Consider the following 26,883-nt stretch of genomic DNA (forward strand, 5'->3'; position numbering starts at 1 on the left):
GGTTGATCCACAGCTATTCATCTGGCTGTCGAGGCCGACAGGATCCGTGGTTGTCTCTGTCCTGGAGGCTACGTGACGCCCTTCCTGGGAGCCCATATCCAGTGTCCTCTGGGGAGGAGCGGAGGTTGGTGTGTATGTCTGTCTGTCTCAGCATGCTCCAGATTATTGCTTCCTAATAAAATCCTGATAGCTGGGCCCCATCAATATCTCAAATACATGTGAGGAAACGTTAATTTAGAATCAATTTTAGGATGTTTCAGACTGTAAAGTCCTTTTAACTAGATCTCTGGCAAAGATGTAGAAGCACTTTATGGGACTGTAAATTTCATGTTGAACCGTCTTCGTGAAATACCCATCTCCCCTACACACAAGCTGTTCTCTCCATATCAATCATGGCCACTGCAAGTAATGTTTCACAAATATTCTGTAAATCACAGAAAACCCCATGATAATGTGAAATATGACTTTCACTTGTCTGTTAGACAAAAGAATCACACATGCCTCTCTCCCATCAGCACTAACATTTGTTATGGATAATAACACTTTCAATCACAACTATTTTTGGAAAACGGGTTTATTTTAAACCTTCCCTCCCCCCCACTGAAAACACTCTCCCAAGGACACAGGCTCCTACAAACCACAGCCCATTAATCCAACTATGGAATGGGAACTTTTTCTTCCCACTAACTTTTTTTAAAGTTGTTTTTTAAAACTGGCTGGATGGCTCAGTTGGTTGGAAAGATTGCAGGTTCGATCCCCAGTTGGGGCATTTACAGGGAGGCAATCGATAGATGTTTCTCTCTCACATCAGTGTTTCTCTCTCTCTCTCCCTTTCTCTCTCTCTCTAAAATCAATAAACACAGCCTAGCCGGAGTGGCTGGGTTGGAACATCGTCCCTTGCACCAAAAGGTGGCGGATTTGATCCCTGCTTGGGGCACCTTTGGAAGACAAATCAATCGGTGTTTCTCTCCCTTCCTCTCTCTAAGCATATCCTCAGGTGAGGATTTAAAAAATAAAATAAATAAAAACATATCCTCAGGTGAGGATTTTTTTTAAGTTGTTTTTAAGAGAATTAGTACAAAAGCCCAAGGTACAAGGTTACGGAGTATTTAAGAGGGGGACAGGCCTCTAAAGTCCCTGAATCTCTGACCCTGTGTGAAGTGACGGGTAGGACAGGCCAAGGTTTTTATCAGGCACCTTCATCTCAACTGGAGCCTGTGGTCCTTTTAGTTGCTGGCATCCGCAAAGATGCCAAAGAGCTAAAATTGTAGCCCTTTGATTTGAGGCCAGCATTTACCCTGATATTTGTAATTCCGTTACAACACAGCTAGAGCTTCCCTGTTCGAGCAGCAGGTGACCAGTCGTAGAGGTGTACTGAAGCTCACTGTACCCATGCGGGTGACAGGCTCACCTGTTTCCAGTTGGCTGCCTGAAGAGTGAAGCCCCTGGGTAACCTGCAGGACTCGCCTGGTTCTGAACGCTTTGGTAACCTGTCTGTTTTCCTTCCCTCTGTAGCCAACCTCAGGACCGATTGACCATGACTTCTATAAAGGAGCAGGCAGCAATTAGCCGGCTCTTGAGCTTTTTACAGGATTGGGACAATGCTGGAAAAGTCGCAAGGAGTCACATCCTTGACAATTTCATTGAAAACAACCAAGGCAAGACTGCCTCTGAGCTGGAGCAGGAGTTTTCCCTGGGAGCCAGCTTGTTCCTGGTACGCTTGACCACCTGGCTTAGACTCACGTATCCTTTCCTGAACAGAAGAGAGAGAAAAAACAAACAAACAAAATAGGCCATCTTCAAAAGGAAAAAAGGCACGATTATTGAGGGAGCTCTTTTCTCCATTCTAAGATTTTAGAACCGGACATCTGGTGGTCAGATATCATCCAAAAATCAAGAACTCTCTCAATTTCTTGTCTTTCCAACCTATAAATATATCCTCTTCTCACTCCTAACCTCTTTCGTGCCCGTCAGAGTTAGTCCGTATTCCTTCCGTCTAGCACTAATCCTCTATTAGTATTGCACTTGAATCCCCTCCTATCTCCTTAGAGACTTTATTCTTTCTCTGCTATGGTTTCCACCTTTGCCTCATCACCAAATTTATTCTCATTTTTATTGATTTCAGAGAGGAAGGGAGAGGGAGAGAGAGATAGAAACATCAACGCTGAGAATCATTGATCAGCTGCCTTCTGCATGCCCCCTACTGGGGATTGAGCCCACAACCTGCACATGTGCCCATGACCAGAATTGAATCCAGGACCCTTCAATCTGCAGGCCGATGCTCTATCCACTGAGCCAAACCAGCTAGAGCTCAAACCCCTTTTTTAACCTTGAACTTCCAGAATATATGAGTGAAACTAAGGATTTGTATATTACAATGACAAAACTATTAGTTGCCATTTATTGAGTCTTTTTCTAGGCACTAAGTTAGGTACTGTACAAATATTATCGCATTTGAACCTAACACCAAGCCTATTAAGTGATTGGTATTATCCCATTTTATAGATAAGAAAGATGAACCTTTAAAAGGTTGAGTAATTCGCCGAAACCGGTTTGGCTCAGTGGATAGAGCGTCAGCCTGCGGACTGAGAGGTCCCGGGTTTGATTCCGGTCAAGGGCATGTACCTGGGTTGCGGACACATCCCCGGTGGGGGATGTGCAGGAGGCAGCTGATCGATGTTTCTCTCTCATCGATGTTTCTAACTCTCTCTATCTCTCTCACTTCCTCTCTGTGAAAAATCAATAAAATGTTTAAAAAAATAAATAAATAAATAAAAGGTTGAGTAATTTACTGGTAAGTGGCAGAGATAAGGTTTGACAGGTCTGTCTGGCCCAAAGCCCACATGCCATCCACTCAACTTCAGTGTCTCCCACCCCGTGGACAGTGCAGAGCCTCAGTTCCACCTCTAACACTAAACAAGGAGATAATCTAGCCCCACTCCCTCCACCTGCCTACAGGCAGGGAGACCCGACTGTAAGAACTCAGACTCTGAGTGAGACTGCCTAAGGTCAGTGATGGCGAACCTATGACACGCGTGTCAGAGAGGACACGCGAACTCATTTTTTTGGTTGATTTTTCTTTGGTAAATGGCATTTAAATATATAAAATAAATATCAAAAATATAAGTCTTTGTTTTACTATGGTTGCAAATATCAAAAAATGTCTATATGTGACACGGCACCAGAGTTAAGTTAGGGTTTTTCAAAATGCTGACACGCCGAGCTCAAAAGGTTCGCCATCACTGGCCTAGGTTCATATCCTGGTTCCATCAGTTAGCATTGGGACCTCGGGCCGGTCATTAGCCTGTCTGAGATTGTTTGCTCATGAAGTGAATGGAAATACCACCTGGCCAGCGTGGCTCAGTGGTTGAGCGTCAACCTATGAACCAGGAGGTCACGGTTCAATTCCCGGTCAGGGCACATGCCTGGGTTGCAGGATCCATCCCCAGTGTGGGGCATGCAGGAGGCAGCTGATCAATGATTCTCGTCATTGATGTTTCTATGTCTCCCTCTCCCTCTCTGAAATCAATAAAAATATATTTTTAAAAAAGAAAGAAAGAAATACTAATAGCACCCACTGCAAGGTGCGGTGAGCATTCAATGAGACAATGCAAGCAACGTCATTAGCACAGTGCCTGGCACACAACAAATGCTTGGCATTTGTTAGCTACCGCTGGTATTGTGGCAGACTTCTGGAACTAACTGCTGAAATAATGGACCAAGCATGCCTGTGAGTGGCTGTGAACATAGGACTTGCCTGGGACAGAGGAAACAGGAGGTGATGAAAGTTGGCCAGCCTAGCTGGTAACTGAAGAAAAGAGGGAAAATGCGCTGAGGCAGGAATGGGGGCTGTGGTTCAGGGGAGCAGGGGGCAGACAAGGTAGGAATGGAGGGACTACCGTGTGAGCTGATAGGCAGGCCCCCAGCTCTAGCGGCAACAGGCAAGAGCAAACACTGTTTCTGTAGTAAAGAGCCTTTCCTAATGAGCCAATCTGTCTCTACGTCTATTGGCATCCTGGGAACCAGGGTGCGGCAGAGATCATTTGCCTCACGCACCCTCCCCCCCAACAAAGCACCATTACCTCCAACCCGTGACATTAGCCTTTATCAGTCTTGGAAGCTCTCAGTTATCCTCCATGAGCTGCAATAATTTCAGCTAATTTCTTAAGTGTTCTAAGAGCCTGTGATGTGTAATGAGCCTAGTAATTGTTGACTGGTTCCTTTTCTGTTGTGGTTTGATTTCATACCTTGTATCCAAGCTGATGCGTGCTCTGGGTGCTTTATTACAATGAAGCTTTTTGCAAAGGCTCACACTAAAAATAACATTAAATACCGAGGTTGTTTTAAATCAGAGTTTAATTTTTCCGCTATCTCCTGTTGTTCTTATTAGGACGACATGCAATTCTTCATAAAGATAGTGACCTCCAGGGGAAAGCTTTGAGCAAGTACAAAATTGGGAACTAATGATGAAGCTGATTGTTTTTAGAGAAGTCTACAAATGAGGCGCAGAGTAATGAACCATGCTGAGACCCAAGGGTGCAGTGGTGGTGGCAGAGAGGCCTTCTCCAGGCAGCCTTTGTCCCTCAGAGCCTCCGTGCTCTCTAGAGAGCCTGTCAGAGCCACGGTGGCTGAGCTGTCCCAGGAGAGCTTCCTGGAGAACCATGAACATGCCTGCCAGCACCCCCGCTCCCTACCCCACATGTGTCGCCCCTTCTTCAGCCTAGTGGCCCTTCTCAGATAAAAGGTCCTCCTGGGTCCTCCTAGGTCATTGATGGTGCCAGTGATCAGACACAAGGTCTGGTTTCTGTGTGGGAAACCACCCTGAAATTCACTCTTTAACTTGTCATTCAGCTATATGACCGGCTCAAGCTTAGAGAAAGTTCTAAAGTCCATTGGCATCTTCTTAACATCTGTAAACAGGTAAGTTCTGTTCTGGAGAGATTCTGGGTTCTCAGTTGCATATCGAGCTCATGGTGTCCCTGGCATCTGCACCACATGGGACCAGGGCTTTTAGTTATCTGTGGGTACCTAGTAGCCCCCAGGATGGACCCGGGGGTAGTGCCAGCTGTGCTCCTGTTCTAGTTGCTCCTCCATCCCACGTTCTCCATTGACCCTTTACTAGTCAGCATCCCCTTGGTCGTGAAATACAGAAAATCAACTCAGACTGGACCAGGGAGAATGGGAATTTATTAACTCACTTACCTGAAAAGCCCAGAGGCCTAACTAGATCCAGGGGTTCAAAACATGTCATTGGTACTTGGTCTTTCCCTCTCTTTTTCTCCGTTTCTCAGCCCTGTTCGCCTCTGAATTCATAGGCCTCGTTGTGCTGTGATCCTCAGAAGCACCAGACATGCATCTTTGTAGCTCAACCACACACCAAAAAGAAAGTGTACCTTTCCCACAGGTTCCCAAGAAAGTCTCAGGTTTTGAACCTCAGTGGACCACCTTAGGGCACACATCTGGCCCCAAACCAATGGCTACAGTCAGAAGGATGACATACCCTGTCACCTGCTTACCCTACCAAAACCACATGGTTTATGAGGGGTAGAGGGATGATTCCCCAGGGGGCAGTTGAGCTGCTATTACAAGAAAAAGAACAGATGCTAGAAAACCAAACACAAGAAATATTCATTGTATTGAACTTGCTAAATGCAAAAGGAAGAATTTCCCAACTATTGTGTCACTTTACCCATGAGCATTTCCTGGAGAGGAGGGCAAAGTATGTGAAGAAAGGACCTTAGAAAGGTTAGGGCCAAGGAACTTGACGAGTGTCTTATTTCTACTCTTCTGTCCCTCTGGACAGTAACCGGTACCTTATAGAATTTCTTGAGGTTGGAGGTGCCCTAACACTCTTGGAAACACTGGGGATGGAGACGATCAAAGAGGAGGACAAGAAGGAATCCATCAAGCTACTTCAGGTTATTGCAAACTCTGGCCGGAAGTACAAGGAGCTCATTTGTGAAAGCTATGGTGGGTACTGCGTATGGCAAGGCCGAACTCCCACGTCTGCCTCGGGGCCTGGGTGACGCGGGGGCAGGCCCCACACCCCCACAGGAAAGCTGCCGGAACCGGCTGCACCGCAAGCACTTTGTCCAGTGGACTCCGTTAGCTCCTACGCATATCGCCACCCCCAGACCCAGATTTATGATTTTCCTGATTCATCATCTGCTCAAATCTTTCTGCTGTGGTTTTGGAAACACTTTTTCCATTTTAAATATATCCTTTTACATGCATCTATTCAACAAAGATTTATTGAGCCATTGCCTAAAATCCTTTGTGAAACCGAGTTATGAATAACTCTAGAAATAAAATTGAAATAAAATCATTGAATATGAGTGCTAGGTATATGCTAAGGTGCTGGGAACACGAAGATGAATAAAATACAGTCCCTGCCAAAGAGCTCACAGTGTGGTGAGAAAAGTATATAATCCGGGATTTTCAATATGATCCATCAAGGGCTCTGACTAAGGCGAGTAAAGGAGATGTCATCCCCTAAGCATCCCTTTGTCAAAGCACTTCCTTCATTGCACTTTGTTGTTGTTGTTGTTGTTAAACCTCACCTGAGGATATTTTTCCATTGATTTTTTTTTTTTTTTTTAGGGAGAGTGTAAGAGAGAGGGAAAGACAGGGAAAAACATCAATGTGTGCACATCGATTGGTTGCCTCCTGCACGAGCCCTGACCAGGGCCTGGGCCGGGGAGGAGCCTGCAACCAAGGAATCGAACCCGGGACCCTTTGGTCCACAAGTCTACGCTCTATCCACTGAGCCAAACCAGCTAGAGCCCTCATTGCACTTTAATCATAGTTCTCTGTGTGTCCCCCATGGCCTCTCTGAGCCTCAGGATATTTATCCGTAAAATGGAACTAACACCTCCCTCTCAATATCGTTTCTAGGATTAAATGACATAGTATTTGTGAAAATATTTTGTAAATTGCTGAGCACTAAGTATATGTTAGTTATCACATAGCCATCAAAATGCATGTTTTTTTGTGCATTTTGCAGAGCCATTTTAAATTTAGAACACTTTGGTGAGCTGAGATGCCTATACTGAAACCAGCCACATAGCCAGAGGTGAACAAGACAGTGATGCAACATGAGGCTAAGCCTCAACTTTGCTCTGATTGAACGGGCTTGGTTAAATGCATCTTAATCCTATTACCTCAAGTTGTGTAATCTTTTTTAAAATAGAATTTATTGGGGTACAGGTTTCAAGTGTACAGGTCAATAAAACACCATCTGCACACTGCATCGTGTGCCCCTCGCCCCAAGCAAAGTCTCTTTCCCTCCCCGTTTTCCCCACCATTGCCCACCCCCAGCTACCCTCCACCCCCCTTTCCCTCCGGCTGTCACCACACCGTTGTCTATGTGTGTTATACATATGTTTTTTTGCTTAATCCCTTCACCTTCTTTCATCCAATGTTATGTAATCTTGAGTGAGGATTGTTTTCACAAATCCCTTCTAATTTAGCATTTCCTCTCCTTTTTGCTCAGGTGTACGATCCATAGCAGAATTTTTGGCAAAGTCTAAGTCAGAAGAGACCCAGGAGGAAGTGCAGGTTCTGCTGGATTCTTTGGTCCACGGTAATCCCAAGTACCAGAATCAAGTGTACAAAGGCCTGATAACGTTACTGCCCTCTGTGTCCCCGAAAGCTCAGCAGCTGGCCCTGCAGACGCTCAGGAGCGCCCAGGTGAGCCCAGGCCGCATGCTCCTGTGGTTCTGACTCACACGCCGTGACCTTACAATTACCTTCCACGGCCACACTCCACGCAGGCATAAGAGATGGAGCTCAGCCTCCCACTGCACGCGTGCTGTTCAATCAGCATTACTCCTAGAAGGCCACGGCCGGGCAGAGAGTTCACGTCTCCCGTCAGAGCGATTTGTCCTGTTTACTTAAGGATCAGAAAGATGTTGGCAGACTTAAAAGTGTTTGAGACAAGCCACAAGGATGATGAAAGGACTGTAGGAAAGATTAAAGGAGTCAGTTTGATAGGGAAGGCATCTCGGTGCATCTGTAGATAGTGTGTAAGTGAAGAGACCAGATCTCGGGTGCTTGGGGAGACCCCTTTATTTCTTGGCCTCTGCCTCCCTCTCAGACAGTGCCCTGGAATTGCGGCATGGTCAGATTTGGGGCATGGTGGCCACGGGAAGACACCCTGCCTCACAGGGGGGAATTGGAGACTCAAAGAATAGTTTTGAGGTGAGCCGTCAAAAGCTCTCAAAACAGCTCTAGGATGGGCAGGAGGCAGGGGAACAATTAAGGGGTCAAAGAGATGGTAAGGCCTGAACTGTGCCGTGGGAATACAGGTGACCAGGTTGCACAGACATTTTGGAGGCAGAATGCATGGGACTTGGGGCAGTAAAAGGAAAGGAGCCAAAGATGACACCCCGCTTTGGACTTAGACAGCAAGGGAGCTGTGTGCCACCTGGAGAGTGGGGAAACCTATTTCATTTGAAGAGAGTTAGGTTTTGACTCGATAAATGTGATGAGCTTTGGTGGCTCCGTCTGAGGAGCAGGCCAAGCTGGTTACAGAAGACACAGATAGGTCACTTGTTTAAAAGATACTTAATCCCGAGCCTGCCTCCCATATAATCTGACAGCTCTCAGGCGGCCTTTAAAAATATCTTTTATTGATTTTTTACAGAGAGGAAGGGAGAGGAATAGAGAGAAACCTTGGATGAGAGAGAAACATCGATCAGCTGCCTCCTGCACACCCCCCACTGGGGATGTGCCCGCAACCAAGGTACATGCCCTTGACTGGAATCGAACCCAGGACACTTCAGTCCGCAGGCCGACGCTCTATCCACTGAGCCAAACCAGTTAGGGCTCTCAGGCGGCCTTTAATAAAACTTTTTCTTAGTAAACTCCCCGAGTAATTCTGATTCCTAGCTCAATTGAGGAATCACTGTTCAGAATCTAGAAGAGATGCCCATTGGACAGTAGAAAATAAAAGGCTGAAGCTGCAGAGGGATATCCAAGGTGAGAATAGCAGTTTGAATTTCATGAGCAGAGAAGTGATAACAAGCCATGGAAGTAAGTAAGAGCACCAGGTAAAATGTAAAAAGTGAGAAGAGAGCCCTGGCTGGTGTGGCTCGGTTGGTTGCAACATCATCCAGTACACGGGAAGGTTGTGGATTCCATTCCCAGTCAGGGCCCAGGGGCATGTACGGGAAGGCAACCGATCGATGTTTCTCTCTCACATCGATGTCTCTCTCTCTTTCTCTCTCTCTCTCTCTCTCTCTCTCTCTCTCTTCCATTATTAAGTGCCTCCTACATGCCAGGCACTGTGTTAGGAGCCCACATAGACTATCTCTTTTTGTCTTCATAATAGCTGATGGAGGCAGATAGTATTATCCCCATTTTAAAATATGTTTTTATTGCCCTGGCCAGTTTGGTGAGTGGATAGAGCATCGGCCTGTGGATTGAAGGGTCCCGGGTTCGATTCCAGCCAAGGGCACATGCCCAGGCTGCGGGCTTGGTCCCTAGTGGGGGGTGTGCAGAAGGCAACCAATCAATGATTCTCATCATTGGTGTTTCTATCTCTTCCTCCCTCTCCCTTCCTCTCTTAAATAAATAAAGAAATATATTTTAAAAAATAAATAAATAAAATAAAATATGTTTTTATTGATTTTAGAGAGAGAGGAAGGGAAAGAGATAGAGAGATAGAAACACTGATGGAGAAACATTGGTCAGCTGCCTCCTGCACGCCCCCTACTGGAGATCAAGCCTGCAACCTGGGCATGTGTCCTGACCAGGAATCAAACCAGTGACCTCTTGGTTCATGGGTCGGTGCTCAACCACTGAGCCACACTGGCCGGGCTATTATCCCCATTTTAAAGATGATGGAACTGAGCTTAGGAGGGTGCTTCTTACTTATTCAAGGCCACACACTAAGTGATAGGTATTTATTTTTTTAAGAATATTTCTTTTTTTAATATATTTTTATTGATTTCAGAGAGGAAGGGAGAGGGAGAGAGAGATGGAAACATCAGTGATGAGAGAGAATCATTGATCAGCTGCCTCCTGCATGTCCCCCACCTGGGGATCGGGCCCGCAACCTGGGCAAGTGCCCTTGATCGGAATCAAACCCGGGACCCCTCAGTCTACAGGCTGACATTCTATCCACTGAGCCAAACCATAAGTGGGCATTTACATCCAACTCTCTTGAACGGCAGAGTCCTTATTCTTTCGACATCTTCTTTGCCTCTTTGAAAAAAGAACAACCCTGGCTGGGTAGCTCAGTTGTTTAGAGCATCCTCATGATATGCCAAGGTTGTTAGTTCCATCCCCAGTTAGGCCACATACAAGAATCAACCAGTGAATACATAAATAAGTGGAACAACAAATCGACGTCTCTCTCTTTCTCTCAAATTAAAAAAAAAACAAAAAAACAAAAAAACAATGATGAAAGCCATGAAAGGAAAACAAGAAAAAACAGGACTGTGGGGAAAAAAAAAACAGGACTGTGATAATCAAGGAGAAAGAGCTTCATTCACTAAGGAGGATATGATCCGATGGGTTGAATACAACAGAGAGGTTAAGTACGGGGAGAAGCAAAAAAGGGTCCCAGCAGGAAAAGTGTTGGTGAGTTAGAGCACTGTCCTATGGCAGGAAAAATTAACTTGCAGTAGCCTGTCAGAGGATGAAGAGGAGGCTTTCCTTGGGAAGCTCGGGAGTAAAGGGAAAAGAGCAAGAGAAGACAGAGGGGACGGACAGGCGTCTCAGTCTGGGCGAGCTTGAGGATGTTCAGTGCTAACGGGCAGGAACCAGTAGAGGTTGAAGACGTAGAAAAGAGGGGTTCCCTAATTGGGTGAGGTTCCTCGGGGAAAGAAGATTTAGGATCTTCTCACTCTCCCTGGCGTGTGCCCGCCCTTCCCTCAGCCAAGGTAGCCAGCTTGCTCCTGCATCCCTAGCAGGGGGCCAGCCAGCCTCGACTGAACGCCTCCTGAGCTGGAGGGTTCAGTGGCAACCTCAGCAGATTCTAGTCAATTCTTGGCTGCCCAGCCCTGCCCTCCTCTCAAGGGCCAAGGCCCAGCGACTGCCCACTGCCCTCACTCTCCCCATTCAGCCAGGCTGCCTAGCTATTTGGAAGGCTGCTTTTCATTCCTCCCAGATGGACCAGATGTAAAGAGTAACCGCCTTGTCCTTTTTGTCTTGCCAGTCGATCATCGGAGTCACACACCCCAGCATCGTGGACTGCGTGCTGAACGTGCTGCGCTCGATGCACCTGGAAGTCCAGTATGAAGGTAGGGGAGGCGGCCAGGTCAGCCCCACGTCACAGAAGGTGGCAGTGAGAGCGGGGCACATTCGCTCTTAAAAGTTCTCCTATTCACAAGAGCCTTGTCGAGTGTTCTGGAGAGCCTGGGCCAACAGAAGATGTTGATTCAGGATTGATGGGCAAGTTATTCAGAAAATGACAGTCACCTTCTGTACTTCGAATCAGCCACATGGTGCTTTCACAGTTGTTTAGAATTTGCCGGGGTCCAGAGCTGGCTCTGGTTCCCAGTCTTAGGTGGCGCTTCCCCTCTAAACAGAAACCACCCTGCGCACTGTCCTTCTAGGAAACGACGCTAGATAATGGTAGTCTTAGTAAGTCTTCATTTCCTGAGTACCCCTGTGTGCCAGCCACCTTCCACGCGTCATTTAATTGAACTCTCAAAATAACCACAAGAATGCAGGTGTCTGAATATTCAGATGGATGAATGGTGGGGGCAGGTATTTTTACGTTTTCCAGGCTAAAGCACTGAAGCACAGAGAGATTATGTTTTCCGAGGTTAGCCAGCTAACCAGATTCAAACCAGATCTGTCTGACTCCAAAGCATGTGCTTTTAGCTGTAGCACATGGCAGGTGTCTGCAGGATGTTACTCCCTTCCCTGTTCCTATAGTGATTCAGAGAAGGGAGATTCTGTTTCAACAGGAGGGTTCAAGAGAAAATGGTGTTTGAGGTGAGTCTTCGAGCACGGGAAGGATTTAGGAAAGTAGACAGAAGCAGAGGAGGGCATTCCGGAAAAGGGAATGGTACACATGAAGGCCTAGACATGGGGGAAAGCAGGCATATGTGGGGGGTGACAGATAGACCATTTGGTGGAGGTGTGGTAGAGGTCTTGGTCTAGGAAGACCTAGGAAGGTAGGCTGGGACCAGATTACAGAGCATGTGAGTGCCAGATGGAGGAGTGGGCACTCTCTCCAGTAGGCAGCATGGAGCCATTGAAAAGTGGACCATGAACGGGTGAACGGCAAGGGAAAGCACTGTGTCAGGAAGAGGGCCTGGGTGTGGTCTGCCAGGTGGCCAGAGCCACAGGGAGACTTGAGGCTGGAGGCCAGTTGGGAAGCCTTTTGGATTGTCCATACAACAAAATGGGAACGTACTGATCTAGCTGAATACCAGGCCCGAGAAAGAGAGAGAATGGACAAGACAGAACTGCCTGGGTGTGGAGAATGAGATGGCATAAGCAAGAGGGAATGGGCAGGGCCGAGGAGGCCAGGACAGCGAGGAAAGTTCTGTGTATCGTGCATATCGGGACTCCTGTGTCCAGAATGACAGGCTGAGCCCCAGGTCCTAGATGTCAGGGAGGGGCAGAGTAGCAGGCAGGTTCTCAGGTTCAGGCGTGTAAGTGAGAGTCTCAGAAAGATCAGCAAAGGTCTGAAGGCGTACGTTCAATATCAATCACTTTTTGGAGGCAATGTGGAAAGCATGTCAGGTGTGTTTTTCCTTCAGCGGCACTGTCAGTTTTATACTTGTTTGACCCCTGCAGGGATGTGTGGGTACGTGGGCCTTGTGTGTTGAGAAATAATGCTGTGTTGAAATTGATTTCCAGCTGGAGCATTCTCCTAGCTGGGGAGCAGTTGCCAGTTGAGGGGGTAGAGTGGTAGAGGCACATAAGTAAAGGTCAGAAGGTTGTCGCTGGCATCGGACAGGGAGTGACCTGGCAGCTTAATGTTAAGAAGCTTAATCAAACAGCCCGAAGAGACCGAAGTGGGTGACAGCGAGACCTCCCTCCCCCAACCCACTTCCCCATGGCAGTGTGACCACTCCCACTCAGCCACCACTTCGCAGCTTAAGCATTTCTGCTCTGAGGTCTTCCCCGACCTGCCTTCAGCCCCTGCCCAAATGCAGCCCTCCTTCCTTAGTACCACCCTTAGCCCTCCTCCCTCTAGAACCTCCCTCCATTGGTGCAGTTATCTCCAGAATAGTAACTGCCCTTTACATAGCCTGCACAATTTCAGTGCAACTGTCATCCTTTTTGTCCTCATGTCCTCCCCGTAGTCCCCAGCATATGTTAGGTCTTCGGTCCACTTTTTTTTTTTAATATATTTTATTGATTTTTTACAGAGAGGAAGGGAGAGAGATAGAGAGTTAGAAACATCGATGAGAGAGAAACATCGATCAGCTGCCTCCTGCACACCCCCTACTGGGGATGTGCCCGCAACCAAGGTACATGCCCTTGACCGGAATCGAACCTGGGACCTTTCAGTCCGCAGGCCGACGCTCTATCCACCGAGCCAAACCGGCTAGGGCTTCCGTCCACTTTTGTTGAAGGAATGAGGGCAGGGGGTGGGAGTGCTGCGCATGCACACCTTTAGTGACCACTTGCCTATGTGCCTTTCGCTCCCAGACCTGTGAGCAACCTCAGGCAGGGGCTGGGCCTGACTCATCTCCTTTTCCAGCCGGGGGCCTAGGACATAATGGGTACTCAGTAGAAGTTTGTTGAATAAATTTATGAAAAGTGGCTTAGCTTAATTTATGCTGATGAAGCCCTCCTGAGTTGGAACTGGCTCGGCTTCTTCCCATACCGGGCCCAGGTTAGAGTCCCTCTGCATTTATTTCATGACAAGGACCGCTGTGGCAGGCAGAGCGTGAAGCTTTATCCCTGCCTTTTTTATTTGATGTGTGCGCATGTGGGCACAGTGAAACTCTGTACCTCAAAGTAATTTCAGAAATGCCCAACTCATAGCACGTGCCCAAGAAATGTCTGCTGAATAAATGAATTATTCTTTTTCACCGGGCCCTTCAAAATAGTCTTCCTGTCACTCGGAATATAGAGAATGCAGATGGAATGATTGTCCACGAGAGGGAGCAATTTCACACGGTCGAAGCTGTGGAGGTTGAGGAGAGAATACTGTATTCCGCCTCTCACGCTCCTCCAAAGGCAGGGCAGGGGAGCTCGGACAGGTCTGAGCTGTGGTTCTAACAGTGGTGAGCGGAGAGGGCCAGACATGACTCTCTCTTGAGTTTGAAGACGCCAAATTGCAAGACCCAGACGAAGCTTCCCTTTACCCGAGGGTGATGGCAACAGTCAGGACAGAGAAGCCCGCTCGGGTGGCATAGCTGAATGGACTGACCGTAAAGGGCAGGGTTAGTTCGTGTGTTTGTTTGTTTGCACTCAAAGACACTATTTATTTCATCAAAGTCAGGCAGGATGATCTGTTGAGAGGTCAGTGGTCAGCGTCGAGCATGAATCCGCACACACTTCCACAGTGAGCTGCAGGCGATGGCCTGGCTAGTCTCGCGTTTAGGGGCATTTCCTCGGCTGAGCTCACAGAGCCTCCGGAACCAGCCTCCAGACTGTCTTTATCTGCTAGCTTGTTTTTTAAAAACAAACATTGATTGAACATGTGTGCTGTGCCAAGTACTATGCCAAGTTCTTGAGTTCTGAGTTTTCTTTGTCCTGAGGAGAAAAAATAATGGTTTGGGAGGAGAGAAGGGAGGATGTGCCCTTTACCTCCCACGCTGTGTGTGTGCGGAAGTGGGGGTGACATCCTTCCCCTGGGAAGGCCACAGGGAAAGCTGGATTCTCAGGCAGAATCTGTGAAAACAGGACCAGAAGGGGCTGAGGGGACCTGGTGACTACTTCCAGGGCCGTGTGTGTCAGCGGTGGAGGAGCCAGACCACGGCCTCACCTCCTTCTCTGTTGAAACCCCACCTTCCCGCCTCCAAACCTGCCAGCCTGCCTGACCCGCATTCTCTGCTCTTTCCCATGACATGGCAGTGTCCCTGTTCCATCACCTCTTCTTCTGCTTGTTCTCTGACTTCTCTCCGCAGTCCCCCCTCCCGTTCCTTCTGGAGCACCATCTCCATTGACATGCAGATGTGCTCTGTATCTCCCGTTTTAACAAGCCTCCTTGGTAATCTGTGGATTAAAAGAGATTTCAAAGACATGTCCTCCAGAAAAAGGTAAAATTCAATCAGTGTTTGAGGATGCATACCCCTCCTTGACCCCAAGTCCCCAGCTACTCATTTTCTGGTTTTCTTCCTGCTCGATCTCTTACTTCTGACCCATTGGTCAATAGCAACTCACTCTCTTCTCTTGGCTTCTGTAATAACACTTCCAGATCTCCTCCAGCCTGCTGGTTTTGCCATTTTTGCTAGTTTCTCCTTTTTCTCTACCAGACTGTTGGGTCAGCGTACTTCAGCTGGGTTTCCTAAAATTACCTTCCCCGCACACCTGTCCCAGTGCCCCTGGAGGAGGGTGGTTAGGGAGCTCTGTGTTACAGGTTCTGAAACACCCTGCCCTTTCAGATTCTTTTTTAAAAAATATATATATATATTTTATTAATTTTTTACAGAGAGAAAGGGAGAGAGATAGAGAGTTAGAAACATCGATGAGAGAGAAACATCGATCAGCTGCCTCCTGCACATCTCCTACTGGGGATGTGCCCGCAACCCAGGCACATGCCCTTGACCGGAATTGAACCCGGGACCTTTCATTCCACAGTCCAATGCTCTATCCACTGAGCCAAACCGGTTTTGGCCCCTTTCAGATTCTTAAAAAAGGCTGGAGGAGCCCTGGCCAGTGTTCTCAGTGGTTAGAGTCTCGGCCTATGCACTGAAGGGTTGCAGGTTCGATTCCTGGTCAAGGGCACGTCCCTGGGTTGCAGGTTTGATCCCCAGCCCCAGTCAGGGCACATGCGGGAGGCAACCAATCACTGTTTCTCACGTCGATGTCTCTCTCTCTCTCTCTCTCTCTCTCTCTCTCTCTCTCTCTCTCCTTCTCTCCCCCTTCCTTCTCCTCTCTCTAAAAATCAGTGGGTGATTCTCTCTCATCATTGATGTCTCTATCTCTCTCTTCTCCCTTCCTCTCTGAAATCAATGCAAATATTTTTTTTTTAATCAATGGAAAAAAATCCTCAGGTGAGGAATAACAAAACAAAAAAATTTTTAATTAAAAAAAAGAGTGGAGAAGGAAACCTGTGCACCAGGCAGTGGCTTTCTCATCCCCAGGGCAAGAGATTCTGTCTGTCCATTGTTGTCTGACCTTCACTTTGAAGGAGAAATAACCAGGGAGAAAGTACTGACGTCTTCATCCACTGATTCCGGAGGAGTTTTTTGTTTTCAGATACTTTTAAGATTTTAGAATTTCTTTCAATGACGAGCCCACTTAACCTCAGCGAGCCAAAATTTAAGGAAGGACTTCTCCAAAGTGGCCTGCCTGGAATTCATCTCCATTTATAATCGCTGCGAAGTGACAAACGGCAGTTCCCCCGGGAGGCTCGCTCTTCCAGGAATTCGTGGCGCGCAGGGACTTGATCATGACAGGTTGTCTAAAGCCACAGAAGTGCCGCACCGCCTCCCTCCCTAGAGACGAGGCACTTCAAAGTCATAAAGTTTTTTGGAAGGACAAATTAATGAATTCTGTTGGGAGTTGAAATAATATACATATGTATGTAAATATATTAGTATCTTTTACAAATAAATTGTTATCTTAGGAACATAAAAATTATTTGATTTCATCAGAAGCGGACCATTATAAATTAATTTGCTAAATGTATGTTTACCAAAAATCAATTGGCCAAATGAGCAATTTGCTGAATGTCCAATTCACCAAACTACCAATTTACTGAAAAAATCATTTGTAAAGTTTATAGCAGTTCCTATTGGTTGTATTGGTAGGACCTAAGCCAACACTTCCGATTTCTCAGGGATTTCAAACTCTCTCTGCCCCTCAGTACCCCCTTTCTGTCCTTTATTAGCCCCCTTCTGTCTCCCTTTCTCTGCCCCACCCTCCCCAGCCCCTCTTCTCAAGTAGTATGGTGACCTCCAGCAAGTTCAGTTACCAGGTTCCCCTCCCTGCCCCCACTCCCTGGCCCTGCAGCTGCACAGGGCTTGGGCAGAGGCAAATGAAGATTCCTTAAAAACCTGCTATGAAGACAAAATGAAAGCCATTATATTCAGACTTTGCAGAAATGTACAAAAGCTGTTAAATCAGTCATCCATATTTGCTATCTATTGCTATATAACAAATTACTCCAAAACTTAGTGGCCAAAAAAATAAACATTTATTATCTCACATACTTTTTGTGGGTCAGGAATCTGGGAGCAGCTTAACCGAGCGGCTCTGACTCAGGGTGTCTCATGAGGTTGCAGTCAAGTGCTCAGCTGGGGCTGCGATCACCCGGAGACATCTAGTGTGGCTCGCTCATACGCCTGCCCAGTTAGTGCTGGCTGCTGCCCGGAAGCCTCGGCTCTTCACCACGTGGACCTCTCTACGGGGCTACTTGAGTGTCCTCACAGCATGGCAGCTGGCTTCTCCCAGAGCAGGTGGTCCAAGAAGGAGCAGAGGAAGCCCCAGGGCTGTTTATAATCTAATCTCAGAAGTTGCACCTGTCACTACTGTTTTCCTCCGGTCACTAGACGCCGGTCACTAAGTCCAGCTCAAGGGGAAGAGAATTGAGCTCCAGCTCTTGAAAGAAAACATGCTAAAAACTTTGTAAAGCATCTTTATTTATTTTTCTTTTTTAAAAAATATTTTAATATGTTTTTATTGATTTCAGAGAGAGGAAGGGAGAGGAAGAAATAGAAACATCAATGATGACAGAGAATCATGGATGGGCTGCCTCCTGTACACCCCCTACTAAGGATCAAGTCCGAAACCCTAACATATGCTATGACTGGGAATTGAACCATGACTTCCTGGTTCATGGGTCAAAGCTCAATCACTGAACCACACCAGCCAGTCTTTTAAAATATATTTTTATTGATTTCATAGAGGAAGGGAGAGGGAGGGAGAGATAGAAACATCAATGATGAGAGAGATAGCTCCTGCATGCCCCACACTGGGGATCGAGCCCACAAACCCAGGCATGTACCCTGAGCCAGCAATCGAACCATGACCTCCTGGTCATAGGTCGATGCTCAACCACTGAGTCATGCTTGCCAGGCAGGAGTATATTTTAAAACGAACATACCATCTGATAAAAACTGAAAAAAATCTACTGAATATTTTCAAAGGATATATTATTTCCCTAAAATTACATGAGAATTCTACCACTGAGCCACCAATGCTACAGCATCCCAAAAATTACATGAGCACTTCATCTGCAACACTTTACTGATTTGAGAGAGAGGAAGGAGAGAAAGAGAAACATCCTACAACCTTGGCTTATCGGATTGACATTCTGATCAACTAAGCTACCCAGCCAGGGCCTCAACTACACTTTATTTAGCATTTATAAGTTTCACTAGAGGCCCGGTGCATGAAAATTCATGCACTGGAGGGGGAGGGGCGTCCCTCAGCCCAGCCCGCCCCCTCTCATAGTCCAGGAGCCCTCAGGGGTGGGAGGTGACCCGGCAACCAGGGGAAGGCGATGCCCCATCACACCTCTGCTGCTGCCACTGCCAGCAGCGCAAGCCTCAGCCGGCCCTGGTTACCTGAGCCTTGGGCAGCCCTGGGCGGCTGGGGGGCTGAGGGGACTGGGGGACTCCGGAGGCAGGCGCGTTGCAGGGCCAGGCCCGCCTGGGGCAGGCCTGGCCTTGCCACACACCTGCCACCCTGGCGGGGCTAAGGGGACTGGGCTCCATCACCTTGTGGCTGTAGGTGCTACCATCTTTGAGGGCATGGCAGTCAATTAGCATATTCCCTCCTTATTGGCTGTGGGTGCTGCCATCTTTGACGGTGGGTGGTCAATTAGCATATTCCCTCCTTATTGGCTGTGGGCACCACCATTTTGTGACTGCATGAGGTCAATTTGCATATTCCCTCTTTATTATATAGGATTATACAGTCTTCCAGAGTTGTCATTTGTTTTTTTTTTGTTTGTTTTTTTTTTTTGTTTTTGTTTTGTTTTTTTTTTAAATATATTTTATTGATTTTTTACAGAGAGGAAGGGAGAGAGATAGAGAGCTAGAAACATCGATGAGAGAGAAACATCGATCAGCTGCCTCCTGCACATCTCCTACTGGGGATGTGCCCGCAACCCAGGTACATGCCCTTGACCGGAATCGAACCCGGGACCTTCCAGTCCGCAGGCTGACGCTCTATCCACTGAGCCAAACCGGTTTTGGCAGTCATTTGTTTTTTTAATAGAAAGCCTTCAGGGAAAATTTTGTTTCTATCCCAGTTACCTGGCCTTCCAAGCCTCTGTGTCTGCCCGGGCCTGGTATTGTCTCCCCTTGTCCCCCTGGTATAGAAATGTTTGGCTTCGGTGTCGGGAGCAGTTCTAAAAGTGCCAGCAAGTAAGCTGGTGGGACTCGGTGTGAGACTTGCCCAGAAGAGCAGGTATCAATGGAAGACACACATAGCAATTCATATACCACCAGAGCACATAACATTAATTACTTTGTTGCCTGGCTTTTTAAGACAAAATAGTGCATAAAATGTAATTTTAATGTTTCAGCATTGGCTGTTGAACATTATGTGGTGAAAGGGGTGGCAAAATGTACAGAAACAAGAAACAGAATGTAATTGGTCAGGAAAATGCCTGACATAGGTATCTTCCTTGCAACATTGCAACTTGCCACACACACTTATCTGCTGGAAAAGGAAGCAAACCTGTGTGTCGACTCAAACTGAAGCGCACTTCTCGCCTGTGGCCAGCAGGTGGCAGTCTTGTCTGGAAGCGAAGAGAAAGAACTGGACCCTGGTTTTCCCAGGCTAGCAAAGAAATGAGAAACAAACCTCATGTGTGCCCAGTGACTTGCAACGGCTGCATGACACAGCCACGGTTCCCAGGTGCAGTCCCATTTCTAAGGCTCCTTCCGCTGCTCGGTCGCCGCTTTTACTGTGATTCCCTGGGTTTCTTCATCTATCGGACAGGTGGTTGCCTCACCAAGCTTTCTCCCAGTCTGCCAGGCCGTGGGTCCTACAGTTCCTCTGGATTAGAAGAATCTTTTCTCTTGCACTAAAGTTTCCTCTGAGTGTCAGTGGCCCACTCCTTACACCTGAGCTGTTTACTGCTGCTTCCATCAGCACTGGTGGTGTAGCTGACACCTACTCAGTTGATATTTGTCAAATGAATGCGTATGGGCCCTGCCGAGCTGCTTCTCGGCCTCACTGGGCATAATCTCTCAACGGCTCTCCTGATCCAGCCACTTTCCTGAATACTCTTCTCTTCCTTCCCAGACCCAGCTCTGCTGGCTTCCTCCCGCCTTTCTGGAAGCTGCTGCTCAGTCCTTTGTGCGTTCCGTTCCCCCACCGCCCCCTTTCTTTTCCTCGCAGGATCCAAACCCAGCTCCTCTTCTCTTTCTTTTCTTCCTGTGGTACCTAGTCCACTGCCATGGTTTTAATTACCACCTATAATGACAGAAACAATCATGGATAACTTTATAAAGGGTTTACTAAATGCTAAGTACTGCTCTAGCTCCTACCTCATTTAGTCCTCAAATGAGGTGGGCACTATTGTTCCCCTTTTATGGGTGATGAGCAGAGTGACCTCTCCCCTGAGCTCCAGACCCATATTTCCATTTGCCTCCCGCACCTCTCCCTTTGGATGTCACTAACCATGTTCCGAATGGGACTCCTGGTGTCCTAGCTCCAAACCTTTCATTTTCCAAGGTCCCAGCCTCAGGGAAAAACACCCAGATGTGGGCAATCGTCATCGTTTCTTTCTTCATCCCATCTTCGGCCAACTTCCAAAAAGCCAGTCAACTCTAACTCCTGAATATCATTCAAATATGCCCCCTCTTCTCCATTCTGTCTCCTTCTGTAATTCAGGTCTTTGTATTTCTCACCTCTAAACCAAACTCCATCTCTCCAGTATGGTGCCCACACACACTCTATTTCCTGGTTCTCCGCCAGAGTTTAGTGGTGACGAACATGAGCTTTGGCCCCAGCCAGTTTGGCTCAGTGGGTAGAGCATCAGCCTGCAGACTGAAGGATCCTGGGTTTGATTCTAGTCAAGGGCACATGCCTGGTTTCGGGCTCGATCCCCACTAGGGGGCGTACAGGAGGTGGCTGATCAGTGATTCTCTCTCATCATTGATGTTTCTATCTCTCTCCCTCTCCCTTCCTATCTGAAATCAATTTTTGAAAAGAATATGAGCTTTGGAATCTGTAGAGTCATTCTACTACCTATTAACTGTTTGATCTTGGGCAAGCTACTCAATCTTGTTGAGTCTTGGTTTTCTCTGAAATGAAAGATGAGAAAACACCTGCTCTACAGGGTGGTTGGCACGTGCAAAACCCTCAGAAGCTGGGGCTGACCTACCTCCACAAGCTTAGCTCTCACCAACGCCCTGTGTCCCAGCCAGGCCTCCCTGCTTGCCTGGCCACGAGGGTGGCATGCACTTTGCAGCATGGCACGCGCCACATTCTTCACTCCAGTCCCCTCCTTCTCCCTGTGGCTTTGTCAGCTCACGTGTTACCTCTCCAAGGAAGCCTTCTGATTCTCTAACCCCCAACCACTCCACATGCTCTGACACCAACCTGGCTTCCTTCGTGTTCCCAGAGCCCTTATAACACATCATAAATGCCAGTTTCCTTACTGATGTCCCATTAGATGTGTCATCCCTGAAGGCAGGGTTTGGACCTTAGTCCTCCTCGTTGCCCTAGCACAAGGGTCCGACACGGAGAAGATGCTCACTACATATGTGTTAGATAAATGAATGCACCCATGAGTAAACCTGTGTGAGGCATTTTCCTGACCAATCACCAATCAGCGACTGCTTCAGTGTAGGACGGGGGTGTCATCAGTACCACAGGCGTTGCAGTCTCCTGTTGTCCTTTGCTCTCTGCATGAGCCTGCTGTGCGTAGTCACTAACGCAGGGCAGAGAGTTGTAACTGGCTGTGGCTCTTGTGGAGATATTTGGGCAGGACAAGCACTTTTGCTTTGGGTGTAAACAGTGACAGCTAGGAATTTTAACTCAATCAGAGATGACTCAGTGAATAAATCTCCGTTTTTCTGAGGAGCTCCAAGTGTTGCAGATACATAATCAATGAAGGATCAAGCATTTAGTGTAAAGTGAATAGGCAGAACCAGACATTTGTCTCCTGGAGTACTGGGTCCTACGTGGGCAGAGAAGGCCGTTTGTGGTCAGGGAAACTTCATAAAATATCCCCGTCTGTTCACTCCTCCCCTGAATGTCCATGAGCCATGTCGGGAAGAGCTCTCTGAGGCACAGGCCGGCACTTTTCCTGCCGCGTCCTCGCACGAAGGTGCTACCAGCCTGTGCCTGGGACGAGCCCAGCCACTACTGAGAGTCGACCTGCAGCTGACAAGGCCCAGTGTGTTGGGTGTGAGGAGCCAACCACTCAGACCTAAAACCCAAGCTGCACTCATCAGGAGCAAGGAAGAAAAGGTGTCACAACCAAACAATAAGAACAGGGGAGAAGGACGGGGGCTGCCGAGCAGCCAGAGGCGTCCCGGGCGCATTACTGTGCAGGTGGGAGAGTGGGGGGGTGGCAGGGAGGCGTGGTGTCCTGGTCCCTTTCCCTCCACAGTGTTGCTGGCTCCGTGATTCCAAATTAGAACCAAACCAAATTAGCGCTGGCCGGCGGCTCGGTTGGTTGGAACATCCTCCTGTACGCCAAAAGGTTGTGGGTTCGCTTCCTGGTTAAGGCACATACCTAGGTTGTGGATCGATCCCCAGTCAGGGCGGATATGGGAGGCAACTGATCAATATTTCTCTCTCACATTGATGTTTCTTTCTCTCCCTTCCTCTTTTTCTAAAAAATCAATAAAAACTATCCTCGGGTGAGGATTTAAAAAAAAAGAAAATTAGAGCAACTGGCCGCTTTGCTCACATCGCAAAGAATTATCCCAAACATGTCCTTACTGGGTAAAATCTCCTGACAGGGAACTAAAAGGTCAGTTTCTATGATTCAAACAGATAACACTGTTAATATAGCAGTTCTGTGTCTACATGGCAATCTGGTATGCAAAAGAGCTAATCAGGGAGATAACAAATTATCCTAAATCTGCTCTCCCAGGAGTAAATGGAGAGAGAGGCCCCACCTGGCTCCTGTGCTGGGACAGCACATCTCTAAGTCCTGTCCCGTGCAGCCAGCACATGTGTTTAGAGTAACATTTACCACGGTTAACATGTACCATCTCAACCTGCCCATTCCAGCTCTGCCTCTCTGGTTCCTCTCTCTACATCTCCCCAGGCACTCCCACGGCCTACTGACCCCTTTCACAGGCTCCTTACCATACTGTAACAATAGGCATTCTACAAGCTGAGTGAACGTTGGGAGGAATGAATAACTGGAAAATACCTACAGAAAACTCCTTCAATACATTCTAATTGCCTCCTCCCTACTAACCAAATCTCTCCTTCCTGTTGCTCCCACCGCCTCTTAGCTGTGGTACCTTCGGCAAAGTGCTGTACCTCTCTGAGCCTCATTCCTCCATGTAAAATGGGGTTAACAGGCATAGTGTTATTGCAAAGCGAATCTCACTGCCCTCAGCACACAACCAAGGCAAAGAAGGTCTCAATAATGGTCCATCAGAAAGGAATGTTTCTCCAAATTGCTGTCCACCTTGCCTGCATGCTGGGGTTCAACCCCAGCAGATCCAGGGGTCCCCAAAGGTGTGGACGGAGTCAGCGAAGACTATCCACCCTCTTCCTACGGTGGAGTCCTATCCATCCCGAGAGTGGGGCTTACCTAGGGGAATGGGGGGCTTACCTAAGGGTCCCTGTTTGGGCGCCATCTATTGGGGTCCAGCCCCAACAGGTCCAGGGGTTCCCCAAGGTGTGGACAGAGTCAGTGAAGAAGGAATGACACGGAGGCAGCATTCAGGTGATCATCATAGCCACGTTCTCTAGCCAGGTTCTCTAGCCAGGATCTCCAGCCAAGTTCTGGTTTTATTGTCTTGTTACATCTGTATTTATACCAGTTGATTTTAATCCTGTCAATTTCTATTCCAAAGGTTAGGGCGTTTCTTATCTCCATTCCAGGGAGTAAAGATTATGTAGCTTAAGCATGATTGTTCGTAGTTAAAGTGATTAACTACCCGCCTGGCATTTAGGTAAGGGGTTTTATTCCCTCCCTAACTTCAGGGAAAAATCCCTACCTGGGGAAACAACCTTTCTCGGAGAGGTGACCTTGGTTAAAACATAGTGCCGCCCTAACTGGTTTGGCTCAGTGGATAGAGCGTCGGCCTGCGGACTGAAGGGTCCCAGGTTTGATTCTGGTCAAGGGCATGTACCTTGGTTGCGGGCACATCCCCAGTGGGAGGTGTGTAGGAGGCAGCTGATTGATGTTTCTCTCTCATCGATGTTTCTAACTTTCTATCCCTCTCCCTTCCTCTCTGTAAAAAATCAATAAAATATATTAAAAAACAAAACAAAACACATAGTGCCAAGAAGGGGAGCAAACATATTAAGAACAGTATGCCATATACGCCAGGTCCCTTGAAACATGTTGTGCAGATGTTTCTTCCCTGCAGCGACTGTGTCAAGCAGCAAGGATGGACCGGCTCCCGGCACCTGCACCCTTTTTTCACTTTCTGCCACACATCCCCACCCACCTGCTGTCTCCTCCTCACCCCTTGTCTCCCTTTGAAAACCCAGCCCTTCCCTCCTGCATGAATCCTCCTGAGTTCCCCCAAGCCTCCAGGATGGATGGGCTCATCACCCAACCCTGCCCCCCAGCCCCCACCCCGGCTAATGGCTGGTGGGGGTGTAGGGGGAGAGCTCCCCCTCCTAAGAGCCCCAAGAAGGCAGGACCAAGGTGTCCTCTGCCCAGCTCTCCCCACACCTGGTGCAGTGCTGGCCAATTAAAGGTCAGGAAAGGTCAATGAAGAGGATGAGGTAAAGCAAAGCAACGTGATTCAAGGAGTTCTCTGCTTTCTGGCTGGGGATGGAGAGTGTTGGAGGCAGGCTTCTGCATCGCCTCTGCCCTCCCCCAGCCATCGAGCTGATCAAGGACCTAGTCAACTACGACGTGTGCGAGGCGCTGCTCATCGGCCTCGTGGACCTGTTGACCCCACCGATCCCGGAGACCAGCGAACTGCAGCCCAAGACCCTGAGCAGCGGTAGGGATCGCTGGGACGGAGGTGGGGGGGCTGGGGAGGGGGTACCCGGCGAGAGCAGGGTACCCGGCGAGAGCAGGGGCCCCGCCTCACAGCCGCCCCTCCACTAGACCCTACGGCCCTGCAGCTCACCAGCCCCCACCAGCGCGCCGCCCACCTGCCCGCGTTTCTGCAGCAGGCCGCCGCCGCCAAGGCCATCGGGTAAGCGGGCGGGCCGTGGGTGGAGGTGGCAGGCAGGCTCGGAGCCGGCGCTGGGGAGCCCCCAGACGTCGCCCCAACCCGAATCCCGGCCCAGGGTCCTGGCGCGCGGCAACACGAGCCTGGCCGAGGAGATGCTGCGCCTACGCGTGGTGCACAGCCTGATGGCCGCCATGGGCAACGTGGACCACAGCAACAGCCAGCGGCAGGCCAGCCTCACGCTGGAGGTGCGCGGGCGGGGCGCGGGCGTGGGGGGGCGCGGGTGGGGGGCGGGGCGGGGGGCGCGGGCGGGGCGGGCGCCGCAGTCACGCCGCTGCCCGTCGGTGCAGTACTTGGTGCGGATCTTCCCGGTGGTGGAGGAGCACGTGCAGAAGTGCATGGGAGCGGAGCTCTACAAGCTCTTCCGCGTGAGTGTTCCCGCCCCGCCCCGCCCGCACAGAGAGCAGTGGCCCCAACAGAACGGAGCCTCCTGCACCCCGTCCCTCCCCCGGGGCACCCCTCACACGAACTGGGCCTGGTGGCCAGCGGCAGGGAAGGACGCGGGCGTGGGCTGCACTGGCCTCTCTCCGCTCCCCTTTCCTGTCCTCAGAGCAACGCAGAGGACTTGCACATGAAAATAGACAGCGTTCAGGTGGACATCTTGGCAACCAACAAAGTCAATGTGGCCAGAGGTGCGTGGGGAGCGCGGGGCCCTGGAGCACGGGTGCAGCCAGCACCGGACTCAGGCTGGCCTCCTGCTTCCAGAACTGTACCTGCGCGGCCAGGTCTACAGCAACAGGAGCTGTTACTTCTGCCCTCGGGATCGGGAGCGGCTGCCTGACTCCACTCACTTCCTGGAGGATGTGGACGGAAAGGAGTGACGGCCCGAGGCAGCCAGGAGGGCCAGGCGGGGAGGAGAGGCGGGTGGGCTGAGGGAGCCCGGGTCCCCCTCAGGGCGACTCCACTTGGCTCCGGGTGGGGGGCTGCGGGGTGCGGGGCGGGGGAGAGCTGCTGGCTGGGAAGAGTTCAATAAACAGCCTTGCTGCGGATCTGTTCTCTGTGTGTGGATGCGGAGGGAGAGTCCATGAGAGCAGGCCCTTGGTGCGCTAATCCCGTTACCTCTGGACTGTCTCCTTCTCTTTCCCCCTCACAGGCTCCCACACGCTCGCTGTGTGTTTCTTAAGGAGCTCTTGCGTGGGACCTCTGTGCTGGCTTTTCTGGTGAACAGGGAGAGAGGTTCTGTTCTCGGACCCTCTCCGCCCAGATCTGTAGCTCAAGCATGGCATACCAAGCATGGCATACCGGGACAATGCGCTAACCAACGGAGCTACCCAGCCAGGGCTGAGGGCTACTCTTTCTTTAGTTGCAACCCACACTATACCACTCCCTACACTATGGCCCCCGCCCCCTTAGCATGCCATTTTTTCCCAGAGTATGTATTTATTTATTTATTTATTTATTCATTCATTCATTCATTCATTATCTCTCCCCCTGAATGTAAGCTCCACTAGGACAA

The 26,883-nt window shown here is 49.0% G+C and overlaps 1 protein-coding gene across 4 annotated transcripts; it reads left to right on the top strand.

The window, feature by feature from the left end:
• Positions 1-26,334, top strand: ARMH1 (armadillo like helical domain containing 1). 4 transcript variants are annotated; one of them, XM_059689909.1, is made up of 12 exons: positions 1-124; positions 1,516-1,743; positions 4,852-4,920; positions 5,804-5,970; positions 7,493-7,689; positions 11,162-11,246; positions 25,068-25,193; positions 25,301-25,391; positions 25,486-25,615; positions 25,718-25,795; positions 25,978-26,059; positions 26,133-26,334. In XM_059689909.1, exons 2-12 carry the CDS (start codon positions 1,538-1,540, stop codon positions 26,246-26,248), a joined length of 1,347 nt encoding a protein of 448 aa, XP_059545892.1. In that variant the 5' UTR covers positions 1-124; positions 1,516-1,537; the 3' UTR covers positions 26,249-26,334. The 4 variants fall into 4 exon arrangements, with proteins under 4 accessions (XP_059545892.1, XP_059545894.1, XP_059545891.1 ...); XM_059689911.1 differs by lacking the exon at positions 25,718-25,795; XM_059689908.1 differs by having other exon boundaries at positions 25,978-26,331.
• Positions 26,335-26,883: the final 549 nt, after the last annotated feature.

This window comes from Myotis daubentonii, chromosome 3 (assembly GCF_963259705.1).
Source record: "Myotis daubentonii chromosome 3, mMyoDau2.1, whole genome shotgun sequence".
In the NCBI taxonomy this organism is placed as follows: Eukaryota; Metazoa; Chordata; class Mammalia; order Chiroptera; family Vespertilionidae; genus Myotis; species Myotis daubentonii.

Coding starts and splice junctions, on each gene's coding strand:
- ARMH1 (XM_059689908.1), top strand. CDS start 1,538: ATGACTTCTATAAAGGAGCAGGCAGCAATTAGCCGGCTCTTGAGCTTT. Junction 1,744..4,851: donor ACCACCTGGCTTAGACTCAC/GTATCCTTTCCT, acceptor CTTGTCATTCAG/CTATATGACCGGCTCAAGCT. Junction 25,796..25,977: donor AGCTCTACAAGCTCTTCCGC/GTGAGTGTTCCC, acceptor TCCTGTCCTCAG/AGCAACGCAGAGGACTTGCA.